This window comes from Microtus ochrogaster, unplaced genomic scaffold (genome assembly GCF_000317375.1).
Source record: "Microtus ochrogaster isolate Prairie Vole_2 unplaced genomic scaffold, MicOch1.0 UNK1, whole genome shotgun sequence".
NCBI classification, from domain to species: domain Eukaryota; kingdom Metazoa; phylum Chordata; class Mammalia; order Rodentia; family Cricetidae; genus Microtus; species Microtus ochrogaster.
Window position 1 is genome coordinate 15,126,047 of NW_004949099.1, and position 12,052 is coordinate 15,138,098.

General features: G+C 41.0%; 1 protein-coding gene across 1 annotated transcript in view; it reads left to right on the plus strand.

Moving 5' to 3' along the window:
- Positions 1-9,447, plus strand: part of Ppp4r2 (protein phosphatase 4 regulatory subunit 2) — a gene marked incomplete at its 5' end in the record, with an annotated part of 39,774 nt that extends 30,327 nt beyond the window's left edge. Inside the window, 5 exons of the mRNA XM_026788286.1 lie at positions 2,407-2,444; positions 3,879-3,953; positions 4,239-4,382; positions 5,036-5,319; positions 5,723-9,447. Of these exons, the coding sequence (XP_026644087.1) occupies positions 2,407-2,444; positions 3,879-3,953; positions 4,239-4,382; positions 5,036-5,319; positions 5,723-6,048 (867 nt within the window). The remainder of the gene's footprint in view (positions 1-2,406; positions 2,445-3,878; positions 3,954-4,238; positions 4,383-5,035; positions 5,320-5,722) is intronic.
- Positions 9,448-12,052: the final 2,605 nt, after the last annotated feature.

Sequence of the window (12,052 nt, forward strand, 5' to 3'; positions counted from 1 at the left end):
GGCAGGTGACTTGCTTGTCCAGCTTTGGCTCTATAGTCCTATGAGCCAAAATGCATACTTAGGGACATGGTATCTCACAGGAAAAGGGAAGAAGAGGTAAACTGAGAGAGGTCAGGTCATGGTGTTAATTTCTTTCCTGTACAAAGACAGTCTCTTGAGGACAGATGCCTGTCTCTTGTCATAGTCTAGATGAGAGAGCTTCCTCCAAGGGAAATTGGAAATTTCTTCCTGAGACAGGGTTTCTCTGTGCAGCCCTGGCTGGCTCGGAACTCATTCGGTAGACCAGGCAGACCTCAAACCTAGAGATCTGCCTCTGCCTCATGAGTGTTGGAATTTAAGGCTTGTGCCACCACTTCCTGGCTTTTACTTTTATTTGCAAACATTCTGTTGTTGTTGTTGTTGTTGTTGTTAAGCATTTAGAAACAAAACAACAAGAACCCACCAGAAAGATGTTACCAGTACGTTGTAAATGTCACTGGAATTCAGAGGCACACAACCTTATAAACTTGTATGTAAAAACGTGTTAGTGATATATTGAGTAGAAAGATCTAATCCACATTGTGGTTGGTGGGGTACTGCTACTAAAGAAAGAACATTCTGGAGAATGAAGTCATACACAAAAGTGTCAAAAGTGTTTACATGATCAAAACGTTAAATCACCGCTAGACAAGTAATTAGATCAACTATATTTGGACAGATGGCGAATTCTTAGGGTAGTTGATCCTAAAGCATAGTAAATATTACAATTTTTTTTGTTTTAAAATCACTCTGTTTACTGTGGGAACAGAGTCCAAGACCATTAACTGGAATTTTTGGTATAGTTCTTGGGTCTTATATTTTGTTGATCCTTTATGTTGTCTGTTTAGTGAGATTCAGAAGGGAAGGAAGCTGCAGGGTTCATCAGTACTGCAACTTAAGGACCCCTAGTAATCGTGTTTTGGAAGTTTTTGATGGACAGACAGGTTATCACTGCCTGCGTTTGCCAACTCAGTGCTGTGAGCAAGGGATTTAAACAAAATGTTTTCTCTGGAATTGGAGTGACCTTCCTTAAAAGTACTCTTGTATAATTTCCAAGAGAATGAGTTTGGTCTCTCCTTGGCTTGAATATTGCTTTATAGATACACTTGGACAAAATATTTGAATTTCAAAATGGTTTTAGAAGAGAGACTGGGGATTTGGCACATACAAGCCATCACATTTCAGTTCATTGTCATGCTATTAATGAATTTCATCTTTGAAAGATAGAGACAGGGAATCCACAGAGCAAGCTGGCTATCCAGCTCTGGGTTTAACTGATTCTGTCTTATTGAATGAGGTGTAAGAGATTCGGATCAGGGCTGGAGAAATGGCTGTTCTTCCAGAGGTCCTGAGTTCAATTCCCATGGTGGCTCACAACCATCTGTAATGAGATCTGGTGCCCTCTTCTGTCCTGCAGATGTACAAGCAGGCAGAATACTGTATACACAAATGAATAAATAAATCTTTTTTGAAAAAAGCATTTGGGTCCTGCATATGTAAGTGCTTGCATGCACAGGAAAATGGAAAACAGGCCCTACTTTTACATATACGCCAGTGCCTGGGTTCCAGTATGGTTTAAAAAAAAAATGAGAAGAAATTAAAAGTGAACCAACATTCTCACCACAGTATAGCTTGGTGAGTTTCCAGGAATTGTAATACCATTTATCAGATTTAAATTATCAGAACTATTGGAATTAAGAGAAGAAAACACTTCAGGCTCTCATGGTAGTACAGGCCATTAATCTTAGCATTTGGGAATCAGAGGCAAGTTCTTCTCTTGAGTTCTTGGCCAGCCTGGTCTACATAGTGAATTCCAGACCAGCCAGGGCTTTAAAGGAAGGAGGTCGGGTGGGGAGTGGACGTAGGGGTCAGACCCTTTGAGGTGGCTTAGCTCATCAAATCACCTATCTCCCAGGCCTGATCCTGAGACCCGTGTGGTGGAGGGTTCCTCTGACTTGAACTCAGACACACAGACATACAGGATAAATATTAAAGCAAGCCAGTGAGCATACAGTCAGACCCTCCTGAAGTCTTACTGCTCTTAGTTTTTTTTTTTTTTTTTTTTTTTTTTTTCGAGACAGGGTTTCTCTGTGATTTTGGAGCCTGTCCTGGAACTAGCTCTTGTAGACCAGGCTGGTCTCGAACTCACAGAGATCTGCCTGCCTCTGCCTCCCGAGTGCTGGGATTAAAGGCATGCGCCACCACCGCCCCTGCTCTTAGTTTTTTTTTTTTGTTGTTGTTTTGTTTTGTTTTTATCCAGTTGCCTTCAGTTGGAATAAATGGACGCTTAACCCGTGTGGGTGATTGTGAGAGTTTCAACAAGTTACTAACAGTTGTGTTACTGTGCCTTTCTCTCACTCATCAAGTCATCATTTTTTGTTATTTCAGAATGTGATGGTTGTTAGCTGTGTTTGTCCTTCTTCAGAGTAAGTATACAATGTTTTTCTGCTTTTGATATCAGTTACTATATTCTAATTGTTTCACCATTTTGGTAAAGTAGTACATTTATTTTATATGTACCTAAACATACTTTTATACATTATGAAATCTGCCACCTGGTCCCTGAGGTGGAAAGTTGCCAGAATGCTGTGCAAGTGTTTCCAGTAGAGAGATGTGGACCAGAGGTGGGTTACCTGCTGAATTATGGCCACCTCGATGCTTTTCCAGGGCTGCCAGTTAGTTTTGGAATAAGAAACTTCGGTGGTTCTTCAGGATGGACAAGTATTGCTGCTGGTTGTCAGGATTTCTAGACTAAATTAAAGATTTGGTTCCAGGCATCTGTATAGTCATGGCACTGTTACCATTTAGACCATGTATATAATTTGTTATGTGTGGAGGTCATGGAAATTGCACGCGAGCCCATGCGTGCACTCCCGCGCACACACAGCACCCTCGGGTGTGTGAAGGGTGGGGAAAAAGAGGATCCGATGACGTAATCCTAAGTGCCACTTAATTTCTTAGACAATTTTGTTTTTAGAGTTTTTAACTTTTTCTTGCTAAATCAGATAGATAATCCTTTGCTTCTTGGTTAAATGTGATGCTGAATTGATTTCCTTTTGAATTTAATGTTTTGCTTTTTTGATGAATATGAATATTTGAAGAACATTCCAAGATGTTCGAAAGCACGTGTCACTGATAGTTTTTCCCCATACTTGTGTGTATGTGCATGCTAATTTCCCCATTATCTGTGTTTGAATTTGACAGCCCTGTTACAAAACGGCTTTAAAAAAAAAAAAAAAAAAAAAAACCCCACAGGTTCTTCTTTTAAATGTGTTATTTTGCTTCCTATCTGTGTTTTTGCCTGGATGTAATGTATACCTTGTACACGCCATGGAGCTCAGAAAGGGGCATCAGTTCTTTGGAATTGGAGTTACGGATGCTTGTGAGCCAATGTGCAAGTGCTGGGAACAGAATCCAGGTCTTGGAAGAGCAGCCTGTGTTCTTAGCTGTTAAGCCATCAAGCTATCTCCCCAGTCCTGCACTCAGATTAGTCCCAAAATTAAAGAAGTCTTTCTTTTCTTTTTCTTTCCTTTTCTTTTCCCCAAGACAGGGTTTTTTCTGTAGCTTTGGAGCCTGTCCTAGAACTAGCTCTTGTAGACCAGGCTGGTCTCGAACTCAGAGATCTGCCTGCCTCTGCCTCCTGAGTGCTGGGATTAAAGGCATGTGCCATCACCACCTGGCAAGAAGTATTTCTTCTATTTTGAGACAGGATCTCACTCTGTGACTCTGGCTTGCCTAGAACTTGCCGGGTTGTCAGTGCTGGCCTTGAACACACAGATCTCTACTTGCCTCTGCCTCCCTGTGTTGGGGTTAAAGTCATGTGCCACCATGCCCAGCTGAAGTGATCTCTTTTATTACAGGAAGAACAGTTCTAATAGCTTAAACCGAATGAATGGTGTTATGTTTCCTGGAAACTCACCAAACTATACTGACAGGTGAGAATATTGTGGTTTGTTTTTTGTAAACCATCCAGAATGTTCCAAGTTTCTTGGTAGTGCTTGAGGTAGCAGGCTCAGTATACTTTTTTTTTAATTGAACATTTTATGGGGAAGATACAAGATTTATGTTGTAGGTTCTACCAGACTACATTTGCTAATTAGGACAAGACTTTGAAAACCAGAATTAGTGCACATACTTGTGATGTATACTTTGGAACCGGTGATGTGTATAGAGGTATATAATTTTTCCAAAAGTGGAAAATAATGTTTATCTCATTATAGGTCTAATATAAATGGACCTGGAACACCAAGGCCACTTAATCGACCAAAGCTTTCTTTGTCAACCTCCTTGACAACAAATGGTTTGCCTGAGAGTGCAGATAGCAAAGAGTCAGACCTGCATTCAAATGAAGAGAAAGCCCACAGGTTTGTGTTTTATATTTAAAGAGACAGGAAGATGCGCGTAGAAATTTAACGATTGTTGCTATTATTTTAGCACTATTTACTATTTACAAGGTATATGGACCTTTTATGTCTTGGGTTCCGTCTCTGGATTTGGTAGATTCAACCAGTAAAGATCAAAAGTAATTGAGAAAAAGGTTGCTTTTGTACTGGTTAGGTATGGCCATTGTCCCCTGTGCCCATGGTGTTTACATGCCTTGGGTGTTATATCACCTATCGGTGGGAGGCTCTGTGCACATCCTGTGCTTTTCATACATGCAGCTTGAGGTCTTCGGATCTTCGTGTCCCACAGGTCCTGAAACACTGTTTACTATTCTGAGGGACAGAACAGGCCTTAATGTGGCTGTAGGAGCTATGACTTCTCTTCAGCCCAGATGATGGTGAATGTAGACAAGCTTTTCTAGAATTTCCTAGAAAGGTAGAACTTGTCAAGTAGATCCCAGTGGGAACATCCATAAACCGGTTCAGATTGCTTTAGGGTTGTTCTTCTGTTTTTTTCTCAGCACCGGTACTTCCATTTAATTTGGCAGCACAGTTTAAGTATTTCAATTTACAGATGAGAATGTAGATTACAAGGAAAATAATTTTATTAATAACACTTTAAAAACCATTGGCAGTGATTCTCCAGCTTCCGAATCAGAAGTTTCTTCACTGAGCCCTGTTAAAAATAAATATCCAGATGATGATACTGTGGAAGCCGAGGAGCATGAGGTGAAAAGGCTACGGTTTGACAAAGAAGGTGACGTCCGAGAGACAGCTAGCCAGACGGTGTCCAGTGAAGGCTCAGTTAGAGCAGAGGAAGCTGAAACAGCATCTTCCCCTCCGGAGAAGGATAGAGAAAATCGCAGCAGGCAACATTGTACAGAAGAGGACGAGGATGAGGAGGAAGAGGAGGAGGAAGGTGAGAGGAGAGAGTCCCCGATTCATCCATCCGTCCGTCCGTCCGTCCGTCCGTCCGTCCGTCCGTCCGTCATTTCTGTCTCTTCCCCACCACTGCCTCCCATTTCCCTCCCCCCCTCCCCCATCAACTCCCCCTCTTTCATCAGCCTGAAGAGCAGACCGGGTTCCCTGCCCTGTGGGAAGTCCAAGGACCTCCCACCTCCTTCCAGGTCTAGTAAGGTGAACATCCAAACAGCCTAGGCTCCCACAAACCCACAAAGCCAGTATGTGCAGTGATAATGGGCTCTTGTACCACCTGTGTGTTACTAAGTTTCAGAAGTTACAAGCAGTAGATAACTGATTTTATAAAACAACTGCATGTAATTTGAAAGTAAATTTTAACTATAACATTTGCTTATTTCTAGAATCTTTTATGACACCACGAGAAATGGTCCCAGAAAGAAAAAATCAAGAAAGAGAATCTGATGACGCTTTAGCTGTGAATGAAGAGCTTTCAGAGGAGGATACTCACATGGAGGACTCTGACGGGTCTGCAGCTCAGAGAGATCCTCGTTCAGAACGGAGTGACAGTGCAGGGTCTGTGAGTAGTGGTTCTGACTGCCTTGAGACAGAAGAGTCAGGAGGGTCCACTTCCAGGAAAACGGGAGAAAGTGTCTCCGTGTCATCCATGGAGAGTGACGAAACCACAGACGTCACAGACGAACCAATGGAACAAGACTTAACTACTTAGAAACACTTAGAGGCAGTATTTTACATACAGTTCTGGTTTTACACTGTAGAGAACTTTTAAGTAATAAATGGACCTTTAGTTTTACAAGAGAAACAGGCTGTAAAGTAAAGAACCTTAAGAATAAACCCTGACAGTTGTGCGTGGAAGAGCTGTGAATACTGGCTCCTCTGGGTCCTGCTTATTGCTGATTTTCTTGTTTTTGTTGGGTTTTTGTTTGTTTTTTTCCTGGTGTACTCAAATCAGTGGTTTGTGTATAGATTTTTTTTTAATTTAGAATTAAAGTTTTTAAACTGGAAGATAATTATAATTTTGAAAACTTTAAAGATGATCACATTTGGTTTATACATGCGCAAGGAAGATTTTGTCTTGTCTCTAGCGGTTTCCATATTTCAGTCATAGTTTGAACATGTTAACATGTGAATTATAGGGTTTCATGTGGTTTCAGATTTTATTGTTCAACTGTACAATGGGACTTTAAGTCATATATACATATATAGATTATTCTAAGGGGGATGTTATATTTTTCTGTTTCTATAAGAGATGAATACAGTGGATACTTTTTTATTGGTAATGACTGAGTTCACTTCTTTAAGAAGACATTTTCTTTTCTTCTGAGTAATTGAGATAAAATCTGGCCCCTGGAAAACCCTGGGAATCTTTAAGTCTGAAATACCAGGTTAAACACATTCCAAGAGATCTGTGCAAACTAAAATTCTTTTGTATACTTCTATGGTGCCTGGAAAAAAAAAAGACTTGGTTATGTATGAGAAAATGTGCTTTATTTTGGGAGTTGTGTAGGAGCATTAGCTCACCATTTGGTTGAACGAGTGCTTAGGAGCCTGACAGGAAACCATCTCAAAAGAGCCCACAGGTCCTGTAACGTTTCACTTGCTTTTCTGAACATTGTGAACATTACACCTTTCTTTCTAAATTACCTTATATGCACACGGCACTGGTGTGAAACAGCACTGTACTGGAAGAATTCTTGGATTATTTCAGTAATGTACCTGAGCTAAAATGACGAGAGCTTTAGGGATACACAGAAACCACCATGATTTGTATAACATTTTGAAGTGAATTAATATTTTTGAACATGCTTCTTCGACAGCCAGTGTTCTATTTTTCAGATCAACACAAAGCACAATGGTTACTACTCTAAACTCACTATTTTCAAAGTCACGTATTTAAAGTCATGCAAGCTGCAACTCCCTGTCAAAATTACTGGCTGCCAAATTTATACCTGTTTCTTCAGCTGTACCTTTTGATATTTAGAATTTTTAAATTTCTGTAAAGTAGATTTTGTAGACTGTAATGTGTTCACTGCCTTTGTGAAGCGGTATAATTGTATAATTTCGTGTGTAAACTGAATGCTTGGGCTTTCAATACAGTATTCATATAAAGCAATAAATATTAATGTTATGAAATATTCGAGTACATTTTTATCAAAATACTAAAGAACCCTTTTTTAGTTTCAGACACCTGAGGTACACAGATGGACTTGTAGTAGATGCAAACAATTTCTCACACTGTATTATAAGCTTTGGGGATTTGGAGGGGAACCACGACGTTTGCATTTTGACTACTTAGACATTACTATGCCTAAAAATAAAGATATTTGGCTCAGTTTGTTCATAGAGTAATATACTACTGACTGACAGCCTACAAGTTCACAACAGCTAGACGATATATTCATGGATCTGTAATAAAATTGAATGTTGATTTAATTGCACCCAAAAGGGGTAAAAAGTCAAGTGTAATTTTTAAAAAATTGGCAAAAATGTTAAAATGAAGCAAATTTTGAATGTGACATTTATGTGTAGTGACCTGTTACTCTATTTTGTTGAGGGATTGCCAGTAAGAGCATATTTTAAATATTTTAGGTTTAGAAACTTTGAGATTTTTTCCTTAGGGTATTTATGAGATTGTTGTCAATAAACCTGTTCTCTAAGCTCCTGTGACCTTTGATAGTCTTTCTTTGTGGTGCCACGGACCATTTGTAAACAAATCAGTTTGCTGCTGGTTAAAAGTTGAAGATTAGCATCATGAGTGGAGGTCTGTGGTTTTATTTGTAAACTTGCAATTGCTATCTTTGCAAGGGAAAATGTATTTCTTTATTAAATAAAGTACAATAATGGTGAATGTACCAAAATCACATCACTCAATTCTATGAGAGGTCTGCATTTTAACCTATAGTTTAATAGTTTTAATATTTATTAGCGATGCCTATGTTGATCATAGATGAAAGTTGTTGCTGTTTATACAGATTCATGTAGGATACTGGTGGAGGGTCTTGGGCAGCTGCAGTACTCAGTACTTTGGGAAGCCATTCAGCAGGCTGCAGATGCATTGCCCCTTGGAAGCCCATTTTCACAAGTGTTAGGTGCAAAGAAAGTATCAGTTCTAACATGAACTGAGTCATTTGTATGTTCAAAAGGCAAGTTTTAGGCATATTTCCTTGATATACCCAGCAGAGTCCTATGGGAAGATCCAGGAGCATCAAGGCTTTGATGACTGAAGTAGCTGGCCCTCTGATAATTGAAGGACTTCTTAATCCATTTCTCCATTCCCAACCTTGACAGTAATTGGGTGATGTCAACGAGGAAACAGTATACATGTGACTTGTTTTTGCCTTTTTCCCCTTTTAAAAAGTGAACATTTTTGAAAAATGTCTTTTCAGTTCTGAGAATGTGGCAAAACAGGAGTAGTCAAAATACATTTTGAGTTGTGATTTAACTCAATCCACTTACTGCTTGTCACAATTACAGCCTTTCCCACGTGTGGCCAGGGCAATGGAATTAGTCAGGGAGCTATACCCTGGCTTGGGAAAGCTGTCCCGGAAGTCTGGATCAGAGTCTGGCTTACCTGTTAAAGCATTGAGGTTCCAGTGTTTTATTTTGCAGTGTAGATAGGCATGTATTTATGCATTTGTAAAATCAACTTTCAAATAATGTATGTAATGTACTAGTTTACTTAATGGTACTTGGGCAGAGCCTAAAGCTGCTGCAGTGGTTGAATGTGAAAACTACTGAGAGCACGGAAATGTACCTGCAGAGCCAAAGCAAGTTATCTTGAGTAGTGTTTCAAACTGTCTTCTGAGCAGGAGTTTCGGAGATCTATTGGTTTTGACAAAAATGAAGGTCAGTCAGTTCTTGAGTTTTATGCTAACCATAAGATGAATGGATGCAAAAACACCTTGTAATTTCATATGGAATTATGAAAATTAGCTTGACTGGGTTATTGGCCTAACAAGGATGCTAGTATGTATTGGCTAGAATACATATATTTCACATTTAAAAATTAATCCGGACACCAGAATTCTCCTTTATTTCAACTTGAAGCCTAGATCACTTTGCCAAATAAATGTATTATTTTCATAATGCAATAAAATGTAAAATAGAAGAATGTCTTCGTGTGTGGAATTACTTTATTTACTATCCTAGCACCCCTGCCTCTTCCGCATTTTTCCTCAGTTGAGAGGATGCACAGGGTAAGAGCTTAATGCATGTCTTAAGTACCTGAGCTTGAGGGTGCCAGCAGGAGAATACAGAGTTGCATGGACAGCGGGGTCTTGTCAGGTCTGCAGATTCTGTTGGCATGATTTGCCATTAGTCTGCATGCATTGATCTGCATGTTGATATCATGTAAGAAACCCTACCTAGAGACACCTGCATGGTAAGTGTGATTGTCTGGAGAGGGGGTTTACAGTTCCTTTGTTTTGTGGCTTTATATGTGCAGGTAGGATGAGTGATTCAGGATTACTAGTCACTAAAATTTAGCTGCTAAATGCAGCCAATACAGATAGAGTTGAGTGTACTACCAGGACCGGGCTTCTCTGGCTATTTTTCTGGATAAGGTGTAGATAGTGAAACAGGCTTTAGTTTAGAGTTTATGGTCTTTGGGTTCATCACTACTCAGAAATTAGTAAAGTATATTTTTGAGTGTTTATTATTCAATTTAATCCTGGGTTTGATTCTCAACACCCACGTGGTAGTTGTCTGTAACTGTATTCCCAAGGTATCTGACTTCCTCTTTTGGCCTCCTTGGGTATTGCAGGCATGTGGTGGAGAGATGTTCTCACAGACAAAAACATCTAGGCACATAAAAAGAAAGGCAGAATTTAAATAATTGGATTTCTGGTGATGAGGTCAGGCAAACCTGTCCTGCCCAGGTTTCCAGATGTGTGGTGTGGATTTTGTGCCTCTCATCCAGTTCTGAATAGCAAACACCCCAAAGTGGGAAAAGATCACTTACACCCAGCAAAAGCACAAATTAGGGCACTGTTTCTGCCCACTGCTCTTGTCTCCACATCACTCACACCCTTCCCCTTCAGCTAGTGCCCTTTCCCATGGAGTGCAGCACCATTGGAAAGGAAAATCTGATTCCATGGGTTTGAATCCTAACTGTCACTTGTTGCAAAACAAGAGGACAATCTGCTAGGAACCACAACAGTCTCTGGTAGGTGTTAGTTGCTTACACGCACACGGGGGGGGGGGGGGGGGGGTCAGGCCCCAGTACTGTGCAGCTTTGTCCTGTGTCCACAGATAAAGTTGCATCTTTGCAAACACAAGGCACTCAGCATAGTGAATGTGGCTCACACGTTGAGCCCCCCCCCGTTTACCAAGCAGATCTTTGTGAAGTTTCTGAATTGGTAAGCTGCCTCCCCTGTCTTATTAGCTTTAGCTTTCTCATATACACGGTGTCCTATAAGTGGCTTTGTGGTATTTCAACTTGCCAGTTGAAGCAGCTTAGGAAAACTGAACAAGCTAGTAAACTTAAATTACTTAAAAAATGGTTAGGCAGGGCGTGGTTGTTATCGCTGGGTCTGTGGTGGAGGAGGGAAGGACTGGATGATAAACCCATGTTCTATTTCAAGTCATAAACACCTGTATTTAAGTGTATATGTCCTTGAAGACGGACGCTTAAATGCCACGCTAGCTCAGAATTGAGTATAATAGATATATATGTATTTAGGGGTAGACTCACAGATTTCAGTCCTCTACCCGACCTGGGAACTGTAAAGGAATCCCGCAGCCCAGAGAGTCCAGATGCGCCTTTACATCAGCATTTATAGAATGGGAGGCCACGCCCAAGTGGGCGGGTACTTAAAGGCTACTGGCTGTAGGATTTCCTACAGCTTGTCCTAGTTTGCTTCTCTATTGCTATGATGAAACACTAACTAATCCCAGCACTTGGGAGGCAGAGGCAGGTGGATCTCCGTGAGTTCGAGGCCAGCCTGGTCTAGAAGAACTAGTTCCTGTACAGGCTCTCACACACACACAAAAACCAACTAGTTAAAAGTAGCATGTGGGAGGGGAGGATTTATTCTGTTTGCAGGTAACAGTCCATCATCAAGGGAAGCCAAGGAGGAACTGAAGCAGAGAACAGGAAGGAACCCTGCTGACTGGCTCCTGCTGCTCCAGCCTGTTCAGCCAATTTGTTATACAGCTTAGGCCCAACTGCATATGCCCAACTCATTGCCCACAGTGAGCCAGACTCTCCTCATCAATTAGCCATTTCTAAAAATACTCCAGATTTGTTTGCAGGCTGGTGCAATGGAGATAATTTTTTTCTTTTTTGATTTTTCGAGACAGGGTTTCTCTGTAGCTTTGGTGCCTGTCCTGGAACTAGCTCTTGTAGACCAGGCTGGCCTCAAACTCCCAGAGATCCACCTGCCTCTGCCTCCCGATCGCTGGGATTAAAGGCGTGCGCCACCACTGCCTGGCGAGATAATTCTTTAGTTAGGGATCACTTCCGCAGGATGTCAAGTTGATAAGACTAGCCATCACAATAAGAATAGTCGCTGCCTGCTGAAGATGGCCACTTGCCTTCATGACACTCTTGCAAACACCTCCTGCTCATCACCATCCTTAGCTCACCACGTTGGTCTTTGTTTGCTTGACAGTCCAGTCTCTCCTGAGGACTCCTGTCCTTTCTCCACCTCCTGTGGTGGTTTGGCTTCTGGGGGAGGGGGGGCGGTGACACTATAGTGAAGGAAACCAGCTGT